The sequence below is a fragment of the Salmo trutta genome, chromosome 5 (genome assembly GCF_901001165.1).
Source record: "Salmo trutta chromosome 5, fSalTru1.1, whole genome shotgun sequence".
In the NCBI taxonomy this organism is placed as follows: domain Eukaryota; kingdom Metazoa; phylum Chordata; class Actinopteri; order Salmoniformes; family Salmonidae; genus Salmo; species Salmo trutta.
Window position 1 is genome coordinate 57,118,695 of NC_042961.1, and position 23,671 is coordinate 57,142,365.

Here is a 23,671-nt window from a genome sequence, read left to right on the forward strand (position 1 = left end):
CATCTAACATTATTTAACTATCCCTCCTCTCTCTTTCCCTCTCCGTAACAATCCCCCCTCTCTTTTTCTCTCCGTAACAATCCCCCCTCTTTTTCTCTCCGTAACAATCCCCCTCTCTTTCCCTCTCCGTAACAATCCCCCCTCTCCTTTTCTCTCCGTAACAATCCCCCCTCTCTTTCCCTCTCCGTAACAATCCCCCCTCTCTTTCCCTCTCCGTAACAATCCCCCCTCTCTTTTTCTCTCCGTAACAATCCCCCTCTCTTTTTCTCTCCGTAACAATCCCCCTCTCTTTCCCTCTCCGTAACAATCCCCCTCTCTTTCCCTCTCCGTAACAATCCCCCTCTCTTTTTCTCTCCGTAACAATCCCCCCTCTCTTTTTCTCTCCGTAACAATCCCCCCTCTCTTTCCCTCTCCGTAACAATCCCCCTCTCTTTCCCTCTCCGTAACAATCCCCCCTCTCTTTTTCTCTCCGTAACAATCCCCCCTCTCTTTTTCTCTCCGTAACAATCCCCCCTCTCTTTTTCTCTCCGTAACAATCCCCCCTCTCTTTTTCTCTCCGTAACAATCCCCCCTCTCTTTCCCTCTCCGTAACAATCCCCCTCTCTTTTTCTCTCCGTAACAATCCCACTCTCTTTCCCTCTCCGTAACAATCCCCCCTCTTTTTCTCTCCGTAACAATCCCCCCTCTCTTTTTCTCTCCGTAACAATCCCCCCTCTCTTTTTCTCTCCGTAACAATCCCCCCCTCTCTTTTTCTCTCCGTAACAATCCCCCTCTCTTTTTCTCTCCGTAACAATCCCCCTCTCTTTTTTCCTCCGTAACAATCCCTCCCTCTCTTTTCTCCATAACAATCCCCCTCTCTTTTTCTCTCCGTAACAATCCCTCCCTCTCTTTTCTCCATAACAATCCCTCCCTCTCTTTTCTCCATAACAATCCCTCCCTCTCTTTTCTCCATAACAATCCCTCTCTTTTCTCCATAACAATCCCCCTCTCTTTTTCTCTCCGTAACAATCCCTCCCTCTCTTTTCTCCATAACAATCCCTCCCTCTCTTTTCTCCATAACAATCCCCCTCTCTTTTCTCCATAACAATCCCTCCCTCTCTTTTCTCCATAACAATCCCTCCCTCTCTTTTCTCCATAACAATCCCTCCCTCTCTTTTCTCCATAACAATCCCTCTCTTCTCTCCATCTCACCGTCACCAACGCCCTCACACCTCTCCAATTGAATTGACTGTTCAAAACACTAGCGGTGCCAGGAGAGAGAGACAGATTAAAGAAAGAGATGAGACAGAGAGAAAAGAGACAGGAATATGGGGTTCCCCTCTTGTTGTTGTGTTGGAGATGAACTTCTTTTGTCTGAAGAGTGGAAGTGAATCTACAAGTGGATTACACCTAGAGCAGGGTTTCCCAAACTCAGTCCTGGGCCCCCTGGGTGCATGTTTGATTTGATTATTTGAATCAGCTGTGTAGTGTTAGGGCAAAAAACTAAATGTGCACCGAGTTTTGGAAATGCTGACCTGGAGTCTAGGGCTGAGTCTATTTTGTTGATTGTTTGGTCGAAAGTCAAGCAGTCGCAAATTGATCTTATTTTATTAAAAAATTGCCACAGGAGACAACCGTCTGATTCGTGCCAGTCTCAGTGGACGAGTCCATTGTGGAAGCCGTAGGAATGGCACAGTCCATCAGTCTAAGACAGGCATCGGCAACTTAAATCACGCATACCGCGAGGGTATTTACCTTTGCATGCCAAGCAATTCAGTATTGCATTTTCCAAAACTATTTCATAGTTTTCCATAAAATGGCTACTGCATTGGACCGGACACCGTTTGTGAGAGTATTCCTTAGGCCTACAGTACGTGTGAAGATAATGTGTCTTGGGTATAAATTTAAAATGTTGAGTTAAGGGGGGTGTGTGGGGGCCTCCTGAGTCACACAGTGGTCTAAGGCTCTGCATCGCAGTTGCCACTAGAGATCCTGGCTAGAGTCGAGGCTGTCGCAGCCGGCCCCGAACGGGAGACCCATGGGGCAGCGCACAATTGTCCCAGCGTCGTCCGGGTTAGGGGAGGGTTTGGCCGGCAGGGATATCCTTGTCCCATTGCGCTCTAGCGACTCCTGTGGCGGGCCCATGCACACTGACACGGTCGCCAGGTGTACGGTGTTTCCTCCAACACATTGGTACGGCTGGCTTCCGGATTAAGTGGGCATTGTGTCAAGAAGCAGTGCGGCTTGGTTGGGTCGAGTTTCAGAGGACGCACGGCTCTCGACCTTTGCTTCTCCCGAGTTCGTACGGGAGATGCAGCGACGCGACAAGACTAACTACCAATTGGATACATTGAAATTAAGGAGAAAAAAAATGGGAAAAAGTTATAAAAACATTTTTTTAAAGGGTGTGTGGCTTAGATGCACAAGGCAGGTCCTTCTCCAGAATGCTCTCCTGTCAATTTGTGCGCATTCATCGTTTCATAACTTGTGTGAAATTGTTTGTCCTTTGATTGTTAGTGTATATCAATTCCCCATATCACCACTAGTACAGCTAACGTTAATTCACATCATTTCTAATCTACAATGTTTGTTTGGTTATGGTCATTTATGTTAATGTATTCAATATTTTATTCATAGAGTAGATTACTGTTGCCATTGTCGGAGTTCAACCTATGCAACACTTCTGAGAAACAAGGTTTTGTTCACGTCATTCCATTTTACCAGTTGTCAATTTATTCATTGTCTTTTGTTTGGAGTGCTCATGTCAATGTTGAGTAAGGACGCATACATGATTCTGCATTGAAGTAGGCCTGAAGTAGTCTACCTGGCCTGTGTGCAAAGGTATAAATGTGCACACAAAGAGTTGGGCTTAAAGCATCAGACAAGCTCAGCACATACAGTTGATTAGAGCACATAGGTTGTGCCAGTATTGGGAAAAATACACGGGGGGGGGGGGGGGGGGGGGCCCATGTATTTTTCCCAATACTGTCACACCCTGTGTGTGTGTGTGGGGGGGGGGGGGAACAGCCATGTTGCTTTATTTAAGACTGTAACCATTATACCCACCAACACACACGTAACACTTGATTAAGCAAGTTGAGGTGGACCGTCTCTCTCCCTCACCTCGCAGGTGGTCCTCAAAACACCGCTTCCTTTCTTTTCATCCCCTATTCCAACAACTGCCAACTCCCATTCAGTACACATATAGTAGGGTGCTATAACAAGCACAATGCAGATCAGTGATGTGTGGGTGTTGCCCATCTGTCATAGATCTTGGTCTACTTCATTAGGACTCCCTCAATAATACAAGACCACCATATACACTGTAATATAGTGTTTTAATGCCACATCCAGCTAGGGCCTATGGATCAAAGAGGTCTTTGACACCAAGGAGCAAGCATGGGTCTACACTTCTGCAGCAGACATGTCATTTAGACTGACTGGGAATTCTGCTGACTTCAATCTGTCTGCCACAGATGTCTAGGAGTAGATCACCCCTCTAGAGTGTGTGTGTGTGTGTGTGTGGGTGTGTGTGTGTGTGTCACTCACTGCGTCTGCACTCTTGAAGTAGAGTCTGTAGTTAGTGATGAAGACTTTGCCTTTGAGAGCTCCACTGAATGGACAGATATAGATGATGTCTTTGTCTGGAGAGTGCGAGAGAGAGAGTGTGAACGAGGAGAGCGAGCGAGAGAGAGAGAGAGAGCGAGCGAGCGGGACGGGAAATGACTTACACACCCATTTCCACCGTCCACCCCCACACTGAACAAGCCATGTTGACAATGAACCATATTGTAACCAAACATTAACCACAATACAACACTAACAGCAAGACAAAAGCTGCACTCAACCTGTCTGTACCTTCCATAAAACTTCCTATCATTCTCCTACTCTCCCCTCCTGTCTTCTTAATTCTCCAAGCTATAGCTACCAGAAATGACTCCACACACACAGAGAGAGACAGAGAGAGACAGAGGAAGAGAGAGAGAGAGAGGAAGAGAGAGAGAGACTAGTAACAATTCAAGCCGACTTGGTTGGAGAGGTTCTATATTTAGTCTCTCCTGTGACAAAACCAACAGGGTTTCTCTCGCTATATTTACTATACTGACACACCAGAACACAGATCAGATTCACATTTAAAAAACCTATCACAACAGAAGTGAAACCAGGTCATTCTAAGATCTGTTCCCATTAGAAAGGTCCGAGTCTGGAGGAAGGCCATCAGACCGAACGTATAGAAATATTTCTCTGTACCTTACTAATAGAATAGGAAGCCGAGAACAGTCTCCCAAGGTCTGTCAATGTCCAACAGTCTTAGAATAAGTATCCATTGTGGATAGATCATGTACCCCCATGGGTACTAGTGCCCCAAGATGAAAACAACAAAATCACTGGCTTAGAAGAACACACACACACCTATGATTCTCTCCTCTCCGGGCAGCAAGCTGCAGTCTGCCAGTGGTTCCATTTTCAGACTCTCTCTGGACGCCTGCAGAGCAACAGAGGGATATTAATATGACAGAAAAACACACAGACAGAGTCAGGTATGACACGACTGTAGATGTGTACACAATTACTGCTATTGCTTAGCACTTTCCTTTGTAAAAAACACAAAATATTACAAGCACTTGTAATCAAATGTTGGCCCAAAATGTTTTGGGGGGAACTGAGCAACTTTTTAGGTCATGAGTGGAAACTTGAAGCTTGTGAGAATTCTGTGCAACTTCCAGCACGCGTTTACAGTGAAAACCTTACAGTTTTAGACAGTAGCCAATAGAATATTGTGGCTATTGGAGCATAATGTAGGTCTACCAACAAAACCAATGGAGCAAATCCCAGAACATTTTCACATGGAAATAGCTTTTGATGTCTATGATATAGTCTACAGTAGGATATATGTGGTGTTCAGTGCAGAACCTACAGCAGGATATATATGTGGTTTTGAGTGCAGGCCTACAGTAGGATATATATGTGGTGTTGAGTGCAGAACCTACAGCAGGATATATGTGGTGTTCAGTGCAGAACCTACAGTAGGATATATGTGGTGTTCAGTGCAGGCCTACAGTAGGATATATGTGGTGTTCAGTGCAGGCCTACAGTACGATATATGTGGTGTTCAGTGCAGGCCTACAGTAGGATATATGTGGTGTTCAGTGCAGGCCTACAGTACGATATATGTGGTGTTCAGTGCAGGCCTACAGTAGGATATATGTGGTGTTCAGTGCAGAACCTACAGTAGGATATATGTGGTGTTCAGTGCAGAACCTACAGTAGGATATATGTGGTGTTCAGTGCAGGCCTACATTGCATGAGACTTCTAAAAAGTTCACACTATGAAGAGCTTGACATTACAACTTTTTTGACATGGGCCAAATAGGGGACTGTAAATTGCATTGTATTTGTCTGTATGTATTTGCACACACTGTATACAGATGTGTCTATTGTGTTATTGACTGTATGTTTGTTTATCCCATGTGTAACTATTGTTTTTTTGTTGAACTGCTTTGCTTTATATTGGCCAGGTCGCAGTTGTAAATGAGAACTTGTTCTGAACTGGCCTACCAGGTTAAATAAAAAAGGTGAAATAAAAATAAATTATGCAAGAAAACATTTGACAAAATACAATGTATTACTACCATACAGAGAATTAGACAATGTAGGCTTCCCCTCTGCCTATTGGCGTATTTACATATTCAAGCCGGTCTCAAAATACAACACTGCCCTGTTAATTAAGGACTAAGCTTTTTACCTGACAGCTGGAAATGTAGCCTCCATGTTTTGTGCTCTTGTAGGAAGCAGTAACTTCCCAGTGCAGACCTATAAACTGGGCTAATAACTCGCCAACTACAAAATAATATCAACAAAATGTACACCTGTGCTCTGAACTGATCTGAAAAGCGCATTCACTCCCAGGTGATTGAAAGACTGCTCGTGGGCTGCTACCCCTTTTGCGCTCTGCCTACAACAAAATCACAGACTCAATCATGCAAAGTTACATTTGTTTTGGTTTGTTGCATTGAAAAGTGGCTGATAATGTTGATTCGATCACATAAAAAAACATTTTTCTATTTATCGTGAACTCGGTGACGTTCAATCACTTGTGTCTCTGCGAGGCATTTGTTCTGCGCGGCAGTCCTGCCTTAGAGGGAACATTGCTTGTAATTACACCATGTCATCTACACAACATTAAGGACACCCGCTCTTCTTATGATCATAGACTGACCAGGTGAATCCAAGTGAAAGCTATGTCACTTATTGATGTCACTTATTGAATCCACTTCAAAAGCAGTATAGATGAATGGAGGTGAGCGGTTAAAAAGAAGGATGTTTAAGCTTTGAGACAATTGGAGACACGGATTGTGTATGTGTTAAGTGCATTTGAACGGGGTATGGTAGTAGGTGCCAGGCGCACCGGTTTGGGTCAAGAACTGCAAAGCTGCTGGGATTATAACGCTCAACAGTTTCCCGTGTGTATCAAGAATGGTCCACCACCCAAAGGACATCCAGCCAACTTGACACAACTGTGGGAAGCATTGGAGTCATAGCAACATGTCCTTAGTGGTTTTGTACACTCAGTGTATTTCTCTGGAGTTAATGAGGGGTGTCAGAGACACTAGTAGAACTGGTCTGTTCACTACAACAGCTACAGAGACGTAGCCTATATATTTAGCACCAGTCAAAAGGTTTAGAACAACTACTCATTCAAGGGTTATTCATTATTTTTACTATTTGCTACATTGTGGAATTATAGTGAAGACATCAACACATATGGAATGATGTAGTAACAAAAAAAAAGAAAAAGTGTTAAATCAAAATGTATTTTATATTTGAGATTCTTCAAAATAGACACCCTTTGCCTTGATGACAGCTTTGCAGACTCCTGGCATTCTCTCAACCAGCTTCATGAGGTAGTCACCTGGAATGCATTTCAATTAACAGGTGTGTCTTGTTAAAAGTTAATTTGTGGACTTTTTTTCCCTTCTTAATGCATTTCAGCCAATCACTTGTGACAAGGAAGGGTTGGTATACAGAAGATGGTATTTTACCAAATAGGGCTAAATCCATATTATGGCAAAACAGCTCAAATAAGCAAAGAAAAACGACAGTCCATAATTACTTTAAGACATGAAAGTCAGTTAATCCGGAAAAATTCAAGAACTTTGAACGTTTATTCAAGTGCAGGCACAAATACCATCAAGCACTATGATGAAACTGGCTCTCATGAGGACAGCCACAGGAAAGGAAGACCCAGAATTCTCTGCTGCAGAGGATAAGTTTATTAGAATTAACTGCACCTCAGATTGCAGCCCAAATAAATGCTACAGAGTTCAAGTAACAGACACATTTCAACATCAACTGTTCAGAGGAGACTGCGTTAAAATCAGGCCTTCATGGTCGAATTGCTGCAAGAAACCACTACTAAAGGACACCAATAGTAAGAAGAGACTTGCTTGGGCCAAGAAATGAGCAATAGACCGTTGGAAATCTGATCTTTGGTCTGAGAGTCCAAATTTGAGATTTCTGGTTCCAACCGCCGTGTCTTTGTGAGACGCCGAGTAGGTGAACGGATGATCTCCGAATGTGTGGTTTCCACCGTGAAGCATGGAGGAGGTGTGATGGTGTGGGGGTGCTTTGCTGGTGACACTGATTTATTTAGAATTTAAAAAGGCACAATTAACCAGCATGGCTACCACAGCATTCTGCAGCGATACGCCTGTTTACGCTTATAGTGAGACTATCATTTGTTTTTCAACAGGACAATGACCCAACACACCCCCATGCTGTGTAAGGGCTATTTGACCAAGAAGGAGAGTGATGGAATGCTGCAACAGATCACCCAACCTCAACCCAATTAAGATGGTTTGGGATGAGTTGGACCGCAGAGTGAAGGAAAAGCAGCCAACAAGTGCTCAGCATATGTGGGAACTCCTTCAAGACTGTTGGAAAAGCATTCCAGGTGAAGCTGGTTGAGAGAATGCCAAGAGTGTACAAAGGCTTGTCTGTGTTTCACCAAAACCCTCTCCCCTTCAGCGCAATGGAGTGCACAGGTATTACAGTTGCTGTCCTTTCAGCACCACCAGCCTATCACCTTTGATGTGATGCTGTTGTTGCTATTGGCGACAGTGTGATCGTGGTGTTGGACTAACACAGGTTGAGTAAATAGCGTGTTTTTTGTTTTTCTGGGTACATTATTTTATGCTGTGTCACGTGTCCGTGCAGATTCCGTTTTTGTGTGCGCGGCAGCCCGAAGCACGGCCAGGCCCGTTTGATTCATTAATAATGTCCTCAACAATCATTGCTCCTCCAACACTTAAACGGTCCAACTACAGAAGGTATAACCCTCCCCCAACCCTAACCATTAGTAGGGGTAACTACAAACTGACCTTAGTGTCCAGGGGTAATACTGTGCCCATGTGTGCGTGTGTACATGCAGAAATCCCAGCCTGCTACCAATCCCTCTGTCAGTCTGACCACACAACACCTCAGTCACCCTACTGAGAGAACTGGTTGCCAATCCAGCCACACTGTGTATGAGAGACATATAATAGTGCGAGAGACCTGGCCTCCCCAGGGCTCGACAAAGCCACACTTGTGTCCATATTACTGTACCTAGCAGTCATTTGTTTTGCATGGAAAACTCTCAACAGTCAACGCTACGAGAGCACTGTTTTTATTGGCTACCACTCTGGCATTTCCTGATTGGAAAGCCAAGAAGAATGACTAATCCGAGTGTGAAAGAGGGTCTCTGTAGTGGGAAAAACTAACCTAGATGGCCTCAGGTGTTCTAACCTCTCCTGAGTAGGTAAATCAGGTGAGATAGTTCAAGGATATATCTAATCTGGGGGTCACCGAGGAGAGGTTTGAAAACAACCGGCCTTACATTTCCCAACTGTCATACATGATGCTAGTGCTCCAGCAGCAGGCGTTTGCCTTGATGATGCTGGTTGTCAGGGCAACACAGACAGAGTTCCTACACGGGAGCTTTCAGCGCTGCAGGGTTAGGACGGCGCTACTGACTACGGAGGTCAGAGGGAAAATAAATAAACAGATTCATGACAGAAGAGGCTAAACGGGCGCAGCTAGGAGCTAGTAACAGGTACATGGTAAATTAACAGATACATGGTTTATTAAAAGGTGCACAGTTTATTAATGAATAAGGAGACTAACCTAACTAGCCATTTATAAGTCACCTATCCATACTGGGACGAGGCTGGTTAAACACAGCTTGTACAGAGTGTAGTTCATTTAGGCTAGGCCTTAACGGACATACACTGAACACAACTCTGAATATGGATTTGTGAGTCAGGCTCTTGACACACACACACACACACACACACACACACACACCACACACACACACACACACACACACACACACACACACACACACACACACACACACACACACACACACACTCTCACTATATCAGTCCTCCAGTGTCAGGTCTGGAGCATGAAGTCACGAGCTCTGCTGGTTGGCTACTGTGTAGCAACCTAGCGCTGCCAAAAGCCCTGGTCTGCCCTAGAAAGCCTATGTAAAATTACCATCGCCAGAACGACTGAACCCAAAAAATGTAGACGGACGCGTTGGCCTCAAATCCGATCCCGACAGTAACCGATTTTAAAGTTCGCTACAAATCAAGATATTTAATTAAATAGTGATCCATTCTGACTACTACATTTGTCATCACACAGGACCATGTGCTGACACGGACCAATCATGGTCCGGCAGGCTCGAGGAGGCTAGCGGTTGACTCTCCCAGGCTGGATGAAAACGACGACATCAGACATGATCCTTTGTTATTTACGGCCATTTCACCACGACCCTTAGCGGCATTCAGCAAGATGGAGCACTTCAAATTCAAATGCTTCCGGCTTCATGCGCCGTCGGGAGTTTTCTGAAGGAACACGTGGACGACATCAGCACTACCATCTACTGGTTTTAATGTGTAGGTGTCATCTTTACTGCCGAGCCTAACGGCTGAGACAGTTATTACAGGTCGTACGGTGTCATCTTTACTGCCGAGCCTAACCGCTGAGACAGTTTATTACAGGTCGTACGGTGTCATCTTTACTGCCGAGCCTAACGGCTGAGACAGTTTATTACAGGTCGTACGGTGTCATCTTTACTGCCGAGCCTAACCGCTGAGACAGTTTATTACAGGTCGTACGGGGTCATCTTTACTGCCGAGCCTAACCGCTGAGACAGTTTATTACAGGTTGTACGGTAAGTACAAATCAATCCCAGAACAACAGCAAAGGACCTTGGGAAGATGCTGGAGGAAACGGGTACAAAAGTATCTATATCCACAGTAAAACGAGTCCTATATCGACATAACCTGAAAGGCCACTCAGCAAGGAAGAAGCCACTGCTCCAAAACCGCAATAAAAAAAGCCAGATTACAGTTTGCAACTGCACATGGGGACAAAGATTGTACTTTTTGGAGAAATGTCCTCTGGTCTGATGAAACAAAAATAGAACTGTTTGGCCATAAGGGGGAGGCTTGCCAGCCGAAGAACACCATCCCAACTGTGAAGCATGGGGGTGGCAGCATCATGTTTTGGGGGTGCTTTGCTGCAGGAGGGACTGGTGCACTTCAAAAATAGATGGCATCATGAGGTAGGAAACTTATGTGGATATATTGAAGCAACATCTCAAGACATCAGTCAGGAAGTTAAAGCTTGGTCGCAAATGGGTCTTCCAAATGGACAATGACCCCAAGCATACTTCCAAAGTTGTGGACAACAAAAGTCAAGGTAATGGAGTGGCAATCACAAAGCCCTGACCTCAATCCCATAGAGAATGTAGGCAGAAACTGAAAAAGCGTGTGCGAGCAAGGAGGCCTACAAACCTGACTCAGTTACACCAGCTCTGTCAGGAGGAATGGGCCAAAATTCACCCAACTTATTGTGGGAAGCTTGTTGAAGGCTACCCGAAACATTTGACCCAAGTTAAACAATTTAAAGGCAATGCTACCAAATACTAATTGAGTGCATGTAAACTTCTGACCCACTGGGAATGTGATGAAAGAAATAAAAACTGAAATAAATCCTTCTCTCTACTGTTATTCTGACATTTCACATTCTTAAAATAAAGTGGTGATCCTAACTGACCTAAGACAGGGAATTTTTACTATGATTAAATGTCAGGAATTGTGAAAAACTGAGTTTAAATGTATTTGGCTAAGGTGTATGTAAACTTCCGACTTCAACTGTACATGCTGCAAACCACAACAACAAAAACACTGAACACACACAGACCAGAGAGAGAGAGTTAGAGGAGTATACAGAGATAGAGAACTAAAAATTAGAGAGAAGGGAAAGAGAGCGACAGAGAGAGAAAGACACACACACTGAACACACTTACATTGTGACTGGAGCTGTTTTCCAGGGGATTATTAGAGGGGTTGTAGACTGGTATTGAAGCAGAGGCCATGACTCTACAGGGGAGTACTTCTTCCACTGACTGACTCTACAGGGGAGTACTTCTTCCACTGACTGACTCTACAGGGGAGTACTTCTTCCACTGACTGACTCTACAGAAGGAGATAGGGAGGAGAGGTGAGGGAGAAAAGGAGGAGAGATGGAGAGGAGAGAACAAAAAGTAAGATATTAATATTGATGAATCAGGTCATTGAGACCGTTGCCACTCTCGGTCAGTTAGCCCAAAAAGAAGAACCGCATTGCCATTCCCTTCTGAAGACAGTCACAGCGAAGGTCTTTCACAGACTAATATCTGCCCTGTCAGTGTCACACTACTCCCTACAGTGAAAGTACAGTACTTGGCTCATCAAAGAGACAATGGTTACTACCACCTGCTATAGCTTATTCAAGGACAGAGAGAGACGTCAACAAAATGTGGCGTGCTCTTCCTTTCTCTCCTCTTTCCAACAGCTGCGATGATGATGCAATGAAAAGGAAAGTACCTGTGGCTGATCCATCACAATGAGATATGGAAAGAGAAAGTGTGTGTGTATACTGGTGAGTGCCAAAAGTGGTGGAAGCTTTAATGTTTTACAAATGTCTCATGAATTAGCCTACATTGATTTACTATCACACACACACACAGCTGAGACTCATCTCAAGGCGGTACAGTAAGAAGTAGTGACCACTTGAGTTATATTTTAGTATCACATAGCCTAGTTCAACAATATGAAAGCAACAGACCATGTCAGTTTAAAGGGGCAATCTGAGATAAAACAAAACAATGTTTTGTTAAACAGGGAGGGGTCGGAAAGGAGAAAGGTAGGCAGAACTACTATCAAATTCACAGAGCTATGAATGCAAGGACAGACGATCCAAATCAAATCTAATTTTATTAGTCACATGCGCCGAATACTTATAAGCCCTTAACCAACACAGTTAAGAAAATATTTACTAAATAAAGTAAAGCAATTATAATAGAGTAACAATAAAATAGCAATAATGAGGCTATATACCGGGGGTACAGGTTGGTTGAGGTAATTTGCACATGTTGGTAGGGGCAAAGTGACTATGCATAAATAATAAAAAGCGTGTAGTAGCAGTGTATAAACCGGGGGGGGTCAATGTAAATAGTCTGGGTGGCCATTTGATAAGCTGTTCAGCAATCTTATGGCTTGGGGGTAGAAGCTGTCAAGGAGCCTTTTGGACCTAGACTTGGCGCTCCGGTACCATTTGCTGTGCGGTAGCAGAGAGAACTGTCTATGAATAGGGTGACTGGAGTCCTACTTGTAACTTTTTTTTATTTAAAAAAAAAATGTACTCCTTTTTTTTCGTGGTATCCAATTGGTAGTTACAGTCGAGAGCCATGCGTCCTCCGAAACTCGACCCAACCAAGCCACACTGCTTCTTGACACAATGCCCACTTAACCCGGAAGCCAGCCGCACCAATGTGTTGGAGGAAACACCGTACACCTGGCGACCGTGTCAGCGTTGCACTGTGCCCGGTCCGCCACAGGAGTCGCTAGAGCGCGATGAGACAAGGATATCCCCGCCGGCCTAACCCTCCCCTAACACGGACTACGCTGGGCCAATTGTGCGCCGCCCTAGGGGTCTCCTGGTCAAGGTCGGCTGCGACAGAGCCTGGACTCGAACCCAGAATCTCTAGCGACACAGCTTAGACCACTGCGCCACTCAGGAGGCCCTGACTGGAGTCTGACCATTTTTGGGGCCTTCCTCTGACACCACCTTGTATATAGGTCCTGGATGGCAGGAAGTTTGGCCCCATGGGAAACAAAATGATAATTTGAACCATGTTTTGAAACTAGTGTTTGTTTACAATACTATTGTTTAGATCAATGGAGTAAAACAAGATTATATTTGGGGTTCTGCTGGGGTAAGTCAGCTCAGTTAGCTCATGAGGCATTGGTAGGTCATATATTTCATTGGCTAGGCTTAGATTACATATCATTGATTCAAAAACTCCAAACATGGACTGCCCCTTTAAATGCTGAAGGTGCAAGTCAGGCCATTAATCATTTCACTGGAAAGCGGTGACCTCTATATCTGTTACAGAAACATCGGTTCAGAGAGAAGCACTACACTGCGTCGAGACGAGGAGCTAGGCATATGGCTATTTATAATGTCTGACAGACAAACACACTTGACAGTTACTGTGGTTTGGTAAGTGAAGTGGAGGGTGGGAGGTGGAGGGAAAGGGCACGAGGGGGGCTGCCCTGGCTGTCACGATTAGCAAGCCCTGATCATACGTCACTGACAGACTACTCCTATGTATTCAATCCATCACATAGAGACACACACCTCCCCGGGGAGAGAATAGGGCCAAATCAAAACCGCTCATTGTTAATGTTATCATACGGGAGGCTGATGCTGAATAAATGGACGTCCTATATTCAGTTTTCTGATGACCTCTTTCGAATGAATGAAAAATGAAAAACTATTTTGATACATTTATATGGTAATAAATATCCACACGAATCCTGTAATGACTCTATAAATGTTTATTTTCAAGCTTTGTGTGAATATTAAAAGCCATCGTAAGGATGACTAACGGAAAATGGTTAGCCTATATTTTCATGGATAATGCGGTCAGTGAATATTACAGGCCCTATATCTATCTATCTATCTATCTATCTATCTCTATATATATATATCTCCTTCCAGTTCTCTGCTGCCAATGACTGGAACGAACTACAAAAATCTCTGAAACTGGAAACACTTATCTCCCTCACTAGCTTTAAGCACCAGCTGTCAGAGCAGCTCACAGATCACTGCACCTGTACATAGCCCATCTATAATTTAGCCCAAACTACTACCTCTTCCCCTACTGTATTTATTTATTTTATTTATTTTGCTCCTTTGCACCATATTATTTATATTTTAACTTTGAACTTTCTTCAAACTACAAATCTACCATTCCAGTGTTTTTCTTGCTATACTTTATTTACTTTGCCACCATGGCATTTTTTTTGCCTTTACCTCCCTTATCTCACATTATTTGCTCACATTGTATATAGTCTTATTTTTTTCTACGGCATCATTGATTGTATGTTGTTTTACTCCATGTGTAACTCTGTGTTGTTGTATGTTGTCGAACTGCTTTGCTTTATCTTGGCCAGGTCGCAATTGTAAATGAGAACTTGTTCTCAACTTGCCTACCTGGTTAAATAAAGGTGAAATAAATAAAATAAAAATAAATAACACCAGTGATACTTTTGGTAATGTAGTGTACAGTGTATGTGGACACCTGTTGGTTTGCTCGCTGAACATCTCATTCCAGAATCATGGGCATTAATATGGAGTTGGTCCCCACCTTTGCGGCTATAACAGCCTCCACTCTTCTGGGAAGGCTTTCCGCGGCTAGATGATCGAACATTTCTGCGGGGACTTGCTTCCATTCAGCCACAAGAGCATTAATGAGGTTGGGCACTGATGTTGGGCGATTAGGCCTGGCTCGTAGTCAGCGTTCCAATTAACCCCATCGAACACCTTTGGGATTGAGGTCAGGGCTCTGTGCAGGCCAGTCAAGTTATTCAACACCGATCTCGACGAACCATTTCTGTATGGACCTCGCCACCAATAGAACAATGAGATAGATATTTCACCAGATGTATAAATGTGAAGCATCCGCTTGGTGTTTCCATTCACAACCAAATATGGCGTTGAGGGGAAGCCCAGTGGTCGACAGTGGGAAAAGATGGATTTTTGGCCGACATTCTGCAAATGTCCTCATCGATGAAACATTAGATCTCAATACAGTTATGTTTCCAAACTAGAATCTGTTATGAACAGATTAGACTACGTATTGTAGACTAACTTTTACTAAAGTATATATATATATAATATATATATATATATTTTTTTTTTAAATCACATTGTTTAGGAGTACAGAGGCGAATTGAGTTATTGCAAACGCACATTTCACAGAGCAGGCGTCCTTAAAGGAAATATGCAGATGTATGCTAGAACGGACTAATAGGATCTCGCTAGCTCATGCTTGGCTCTGCCCACCTCCTTGCTTGTTCTGCCCACTATGACTCATTTGTTCCCATTGGAAACAGGCTGTGGTCTGTCTTGGTTTAGTTATACAAATATTGACCTGGCTTTGTGCACGCCATTGTCATGCTGAAACAGGAAAGGGCCTTCCGCAAACGGTTGCCACAAAGTTGGAAGCACAGAATCGTCTAGAATGTCAGTGTAAGCTGTAGCGTTAAGCATTTCCCTTCACTGGAACTAAGGGGCCTAGCCCGAACCATGAAAAACAGCCCCAGACAACTATTCCTCCTCCACCAAACTTTACAGTTGAAAACTATGCATTGGTGGCAGATATCGTTTTCCTGGCATCCACCAAACCCAAATTCGTCCGTTGTACTGCCATATGGTGAAGCATGATTCATCACTCCAGAGAACGCGTTTCCACTGCTCCAGAGTCCAATGGCGGCGCGCTTTACATCACTACAGCCGACGCTTGGTATTGCACATGGTGACCTTAGGCTTGCGTGGGGCTGCTCGGCCATGGAAACCCAGGTTCTTGTGCTGACGTTGCTTCCAGAGGAAATTTGGAACTCTAGTGAATGATGCAACCATGGACAGGTGATTTTCACGCGCTGCGCGCTTCAGCACTCGGCAGTCCCGTTCTGTGAGCTTGTGTGGCCTACCACTGAGGCTGAGCAGTTGTTGCTCCTTGAGGTTTCCACTTCACAATAACAGCACTTACAGTTGACCGGGGCAGCTCTAGCAGGGCAGAACTTTGACAGACTGACTTGTTGGAAAGGTGGCATCCTATGACGGTGCCAAGTTGAAAGTCACTGAGCTCTTCAATAAGGCCATTCTACTGCCAATGTTTGTCTATGGAGATTGCATGGCTGTGTGCTCAATTTTATACACCCGTCCGCAACAGATGTGGCTGAAAATGGCCAAATCCACTAACTTGAAGGGGTGTCCACATACAGTACCAGTCAAAGTTTGGATACACCTACACAGCCGAGGGTTTTTCTTTATTTTTACAATTTTGTACATAGTAAAAGTGATAAACAAATCAAAACATATTTGAGATTCTTCAAAAGTTGCCACCCTTTGCCTCAAACAGCTTCATGAGGTAGTCAGCTGGAATGCATTTCAATTTTAACAGGTGTGCCTTGTTAAAAGTTCATTTGTGGAGAATGCCAAGAGTGTGCAAAGCTGTCATCAAGGAAAGGGGTGGCTATTTGAAGAATCTCAAATATAAAGTAGATTTTGATTTGGTTAACACTTTTTTGGTTACTATATGATTCGATATGTGTTAATTCATAGCTTGTCTTTATTATTCTATAATGTAGAAAATTGTAAAATAAAGGAAAACCCTTGAATGAGTAGGTGTGTCCAAACTTTTGACTGGTAGTGTACGTTAGTATATATAGTGTATCATCGCAACAATAACACAACAATGTTGCAACAGCATGAAACTCCTTAGCTCTCGAACTAGGCCTTCTCCCTGTTTTCAGCCCTCAGCTTTCCCCACGACTAGGGGCTGTGGCGGTCACGACATTTCATCAGCCGAAATAACTGTCGGTCTCACGGTAATTAACCGTTAATTAACATAAACGCGTTTACCATCTCCTGGCTTCCACAAAGCCACTGATGAGGACTTTTCGAACATCTACATTTTAAAAAGTCTCCATGTAAATCCATGTAATATAGCCTACACCTTCCCAATAAATCCATGATTTATTTTAGACAGGTCAAAAGAAATATGATAAGAAGAAAATGTAGCCTATTTCAGAATAACAGAGTAGCATACTCTGAGTTGTCCTTATGTTAGGTCCTGATCTGGCTATGCCATATGGCTGTGGGTGACACTAGTTCATTTAGCAGACAAGATTTGCTTAGAATTCCATGGCATTATTTTATAGTATGAAGAATACAATTGAACAAAGCTGAATAAAATAGAAAGGATATTTTCTCCAAAACAATTTGAGGGAGAGCGCACATGCGGCTATAAATGTGTTGAACGTTTAACAAAGAAATAGGTACTCCTATATGCTTAATTTAGAGTTATTAATGTAACCTTAGTTGTTCTACAAACGTTGGGCTATATGTTTTGATTTTTAATACATTGTAAGGTTGCATGATGTGACTAATGATGATTTGAAAAAAGTGGCTTGAAAGGCACGTGCTCTGCTTAGATTTTTGCGCAGGCTGTACACACTTCATCAGTCTCTCATTCACAATTTGACAAGCAAATGACAATGTCGGCGGCATCCCCTTTGTGTGGCCGTAACGCACACAAAAAAATGCCGTAATGCACACTAAGTGGCCGTTGTGCCCTTGGCCCAGAGTGCTGCATTGCGCCCTTCTCCCGGAGTGCTGCGGGCTCCGAAGCACCTCTCTATCTACTATCCTCCATAGTACAAAAGTTGACTTATCCTAGAGAAATAAATATTCCAAACATATTCTGGGACAGTTGTGGGATGCGATAGATCCCAAATGAATACAACCACTAGCAGTAAAAAAAGGTTTTACGCAATGTGGCTGACGCAACAGATCAGAATGTTTAGCTGAAAATGTTGATAACTATTAGGCCTTTTCACATTATAAGAGCAGAAATGCACACATGGCAGCAGACTATAAGCGTAAACGTTCCATTAGCAGGAAAACACCATTATCAAATGTGACCGCAAATGACATTATGCATGTAATGCTTTTATTATAAAAGGTACATTTTATTATGAAACTCACCCGCTGCTTATGTATGCCAGTTAGGCTCTACACCCCTTGTAACACGGATTAATGTGCTTCATTTAAAAATAAGTTATTTGGCCACTTTAGTTGTGATACTAACCTTATCAAAACATATAGGCCTATGGGCTAGGCTACGAGGTGTGCAACTATGATTAAAAAAAGCCACAAAAAATAAATAAACATAGTTTCCCTTACGCTGGGCATCAATCATAAGTGATAATATACAATCCACATGTGATATACACTAAATAATGTGTGTGAAATTTGCTTTGATTTAGAGTGGACCATTATCATGCACCTGTATTGAAACAGAAGCAGGGGGGAAATTACATGTCATCCACGCACTTAGATAGCAAATGGAGGACACTTTTCCCGTGGTTCATTATCATGCCAGCCAGGTAGGCTATACTCCTGTTGTAAAGAGAAGTAATGTGCTTAATATTCAGAAAGATGAGAAATAAATAGTATAGGCCTGGCCTATAGATAGTTGAGAAATTAATAGTATGGGCCTGGCCTATAGATAGTTGAGAAATAAATAGTATGGGCCTGGCCTATAGATAGTTGAGAAATAAATAGTATGGGCCTGGCCTATAGATAGTTGATAAATAATAGTATGGGCCTGGCCTATAGATAGTTGATAAATAAATAGTATGGGCCTGGCCTATAGATAGTTGATAAATAAATAGTATGGGCCTGGCCTATAGATAGTTGAGAAATAAATAGTATGGGCCTGGCCTATAGATAGTTGAGAAATAAATAGTATGGGCCTGGCCTATAGATAGTTGATAAATAAATAGTATGGGCCTGGCCTATAGATAGTTGATGAATAATAGTATGGGCCTGGCCTATAGAAATCTGATGGGATCCTGCTGTTAAGAGGCCATCACTCTGTTCTAAAGCATTTCATAGCCTATAGAAATGTTGCTCAACATGAGCTCTCATGAAGTGGTAGCTTTCCGATGACATTTGCATGATGTCAGAGTGATTAGATGGACAATAGAGTGCTGAGTACCAGGCAGTTAGCAAGTTTGGTAGGTTACTAATGACCAGCAGCATCACAGCTTGGAGAAGCCTAGTTACCGTGACGTGGAATTGACTGCCTTCATGGCTCGTGACCGCCAGTGGCGGTCACCGCAACAGCCCCTACCAGCAACTGGCTCATGTTAAAACAAAGCATCAGGATTTTAGTTCACATTTGGAAACGTCAATAATCATTGATTGCGAGACGACTTTTGAACATATGGCCCTTATCTTTCATCAGCGAGAAAGAAACCTTCAAAATAAAAAAACGATAGACTTACTGTAGCAGTTACAGATCCATACAGCTATGGAGCCTCCGTCTGACCAAACCACTTCTTCTGCTACACTTCCCCGAGTTACACTTCCACACAGGTGTTCTGAGCATGCTAGATAGCTAGGTGCATATTCAGCCCACTACCATCTTTGGATTTACATTATTTTTTAAATAAACATTTTCTGCCATTTAACTATTTCACCTATTCGATTTTTCCGTAACTTTTAGTAGTCTATAGTGGAGTTCATTTTCTCTCCAGGCCCGCAGAGTTTGTACCTTCAGACACACGAAATGGTTCAAAATCGGAAACACTTCCACTAGCCGGCGAGCAGTGCACCTGAATCGGCTGCACCTACCGCCAACAGCATGAGACGAACACAAAAATAAAATGGGAACGCAAGGCTTTATCGTTGTTTAGTTTTTTACAGAAATGTTTGGCGATCGACTAGAAATGTCTTGGAGATGGACTGGTCAATCACGCTCGACCGGTTGGTGACCACTGTTCTAAGCCAATCAGATGTTTTATTATTAAAGTTGACAGATTAACTTTCCACTAGTGGCCAATTTCAAAGCTGAAAACAACGTGTGTTGAGGCAACCCTCAGATAAACACATTCTTTGTACCTTCTCAGGTAAGCGGTCATACTTTTGGTCAAATCAAGAGATGAATGTGCTGATACATGCACCTGACAGCATACTTCATGAGCATTCATGACTACTTCTTGCCAATTGAAAATATGTGTTTTTCATGCTAGCAGTCATGCCACAGTCACACAGGAGCACATAACTGTGAACTACAACAAGATTATAGATTCAGGCATTCAAACCCTTACATTTTTAAATGCATTTTGTCTTATTTTACTGTTAAATGAACCTTGCATAGATGCTATTTTTGTAAGTTTGATATTTATCTCAGGTGGGCTTAAAGGGAACAGTAGCATAAAAGCCTTCCCTCTATAAAGAATGTAAATTACAATAAAGCAATATTGTTCAATACTAACTATGCATAATATAGGATTCTATAGTGTATATTTATAGTCCAAACCATTGGCCTCAAAATATTGAGTAGACTTTGCTATTTTGTCTCAACATAAATCAGTGTTGTTCCAATTAGCCCAGTCTGCTCCCATTTAGCCCAGTCTGCTCCCATTTAGCCCAGTCTGCTCCCATTTAGCCCAGTCTGCCCCATTTAGCCCAGTCTGCTCCCATTTAGCCCAGTCTGCCCCCATTTAGCCAGTCTGCTCCCATTTAGCCCGTCTGCTCCCATTTAGCCCAGTATGCTCCCATTTAGCCCAGTCTGCTCCCATTTAGCCCAGTCTGCTCCCATTTAGCCCAGTCTGCTCCCATTTAGCCCAGTATGCTCCCATTTAGCCCAGTCTGCTCCCATTTAGCCCAGTCTGCTCCCATTTAGCCCAGTATGCTCCCATTTAGCCCAGTCTGCTCCCATTTAGCCCAGTATGCATTGAAACACACAGGGATAGTGTGTTGATCTCTAATATTCAATGAAGATAAATGTTTTTTTGTTGTTCAGATTTAAGTTGATTAAAACACACACAAAAACTACAGTTAAGCATATATGCATCTAGCCATGGTGCCTTAATCAAGATTAGAAACCTCTGTACTCCAAGACGTTTGGAGTGGACAGGTAGTCTTGATGCTGAGAGAGAAGAATTCGTTCAGGGTTGAGGGATATCAGATCTACAAGCAGAGGACAAACATACAAACAAACAAGGGATAAGAAGATTACTATTGGGCCGACTAATCATGCAGTTCCATTTTTTGGTACACCACTGTACTTTTAAAGACACGGTAGAGAGGGAGATTTTAAAAACTGTCTTCAGATAGGCTTTAGGAAGACAGTTGAACTAATTAACAAGAATAGTAGTACAGCAAATGTGAATCAGCTTTCAGATAATTGATTGAAAGTTGTTATGGTCTTGTACATGGCTTCTTATCCATAGAGGGACCAGGTTGGTGTTCTAACCAAGTAATTACACACCTGATTCAATGAATCATGTATAGATTGAAGTCGATGATTAGTTGAATCAGGTGTGTACTGGTTGGCAAGAACACAAACCGAACTCTACACTGCTCTCTGTGGATACGATTGGACACACCCCTGTTATATGTGCTACTTTCATGATGAATAGCAATGATCAGTTTATTTTAATAACTTTAGGGGACATTTATATACTCTACATTTTAGATAAATGTCATTTTGTAAGTTTTGAACATTTAAATTAATTGAAATTGATTATTCAGTGGTTGGCTAATGTGAAATACCAATGGGCTTAAACGGTACACTTGGTACCCATTAAGCCCAGTCCAGACTTTACACATTTTATACAATATTTTTATGGCTTATGATTTATTTTTTAAAGTCATAAAGCTTCATATGAGAGATTCATCTTTCATTTTAACACTACTTTTCTTACAAAAATTAGGGCAGTATATGTTAGAAATGTTAAAAAAAATGTATTTCGGGGGACTAAATAGTACACTTACCCTAATTAGCACAGGTGGTTGCTTCTGTCGTCTGTCTGTTTTCTGTAAACAAGCGCTGTAACATGGAGATATTCCTATCATAGGGAACACTATGATGCGCTTCCAAAACCGTACCGCAAGAGATGTGTGTTAATGTTCAGAACGAACACCAGGGCTCTTAACAAAACTCCTCCGTATGGAAGACGCCTTCATCCAATTACTTATGTGCAATGTTAGGGAACTGAGAGTCATGATTGAGGGCTAAAAAACTCCCCAACTTTCAATGTGTATCCAGTCAGTGGGCAAATAGCAACAAGTAGCATGGGAATGTCCCAAGTGAAGTGAAACTTGCAATGCAACATGAGATATGAATCAGTCATGTTTTGAATTTAAACCATATCACTAAAATGATATGAAATAATTTCAGGATCATTTCTATTCTAACTGACAATTTGTAATTCCTGCTTGCTGGATAGCCAGATTCCCAAAATCAATTGATGTTAGCTTCAGTGGTGTAAAGTAATTAAGTGAAAATACTTTAAAGTACTACTTATAAGGTCGTTTTGGGGGGGGGGGGGGGGGTATCTGTACTTTACCATTTATATTTTTACAACTTTTACTCCACCGCATACCTAAAGAAAATGATGTACTTTTTACTCTATACATTGTCCCTGCCACCCAAAAGTACTCCTTGGATTTCGAATGCTTAGCTGGACAGGAAAATGTTAAGGGAACATCCCTGGTCATCCCTACTGCCTCTGATCTGGAGGACTCACTAAACAGAGAACATCCCTGGTCATCCCTACCTGCCTCTGATCTGGAGGACTCACTAAGCAGAGAACATCCCTGGTCCCTACTGCCTCTGATCTGGAGGACTCACTAAACAGAGAACATGCCTGGTCATCCCTACTGCCTCTGATCTGGAGGACTCACTAAACAGAGAACATCCCTGGTCATCCCTACTGCCTCTGATCTGGCAGACTCATTAAACACAATGCTTCGTTTGTAAATAATGTGTTGCAGTGTGTCCCTGGCTATCCGTACATTTGTGAAATTATTTACACTTTTACTTTTGATACTTAAGAATGTTTTAGCAATAACTTTTACATGTAAAACACAAATACGTTTAGACTTTTATTCAAGTAGTATTTGTTTTTTCTGGGTGACTTTCACTTTCTATGAAAAAGGTATCTTTACTTTCACTCAAGGTTGACAATTGGGGTATTTTTTCCACCACTGGTTAGCAACATTAAAACGTCCCAACAAACTCGCCTAGTTGCCCCGAAGCTAGTGAGGCGTAGGATAAATGGAATGCGAAACCTAGCTTCAATGTTGTGTGGGGGGGGAAAAAATCATCATGCTTCATCCCTAAAGACTTTACGGCAATAAGAACATTGTAAACACAAGCAATAACTACCAACTGGCCTGAATTTATCCAAATGAAGGCTTCAAACAGACGACAACCCAACTTTTACAAACTTCGCCCCTGCCCCATTCCAGCACCAGCGCCAAGCCAACGCTCGAGTCAGTGCACAGACATCATGGAGCGAGTCGCGACCAGGAAATCGCGAAGGCCAGGAAAAACAAACCGAGAGATACTTTACAACTCAAATAAGACCATTTCTTTCGTCTCAGCACAATGTAACATCAACTAACCGCTGCCGAAAAGCCCACCAAATGTCTACGCCGTGGTATTTCCTCGTGATTTATGTTACTTACCCACAAACTGCTATTCTCCGTTCCCGTATTTTGTCGG

The 23,671-nt window shown here is 42.8% G+C and overlaps 1 protein-coding gene across 5 annotated transcripts in view; it reads right to left on the minus strand.

The window, feature by feature from the left end:
• LOC115194633 (myotubularin) overlaps positions 1 to 23,671 on the minus strand; it is a 45,580-nt gene extending 21,909 nt beyond the window's left edge. For 2 of the 5 annotated variants that reach the window (XM_029754491.1, XM_029754488.1), the window contains exons 1-4: positions 23,635 to 23,671; positions 11,345 to 11,513; positions 4,393 to 4,465; positions 3,529 to 3,623 (exon numbers count right to left, since the gene is read on the minus strand). In XM_029754491.1, coding sequence (XP_029610351.1) covers positions 3,529 to 3,623; positions 4,393 to 4,465; positions 11,345 to 11,413 — 237 coding nt within the window. In that variant the 5' untranslated portion in view covers positions 11,414 to 11,513; positions 23,635 to 23,671. The remainder of the gene's footprint in view (positions 1 to 3,528; positions 3,624 to 4,392; positions 4,466 to 11,344; positions 11,514 to 23,634) is intronic. The other 3 variants (XM_029754489.1, XM_029754490.1, XM_029754492.1) reach the window with 3 other exon arrangements.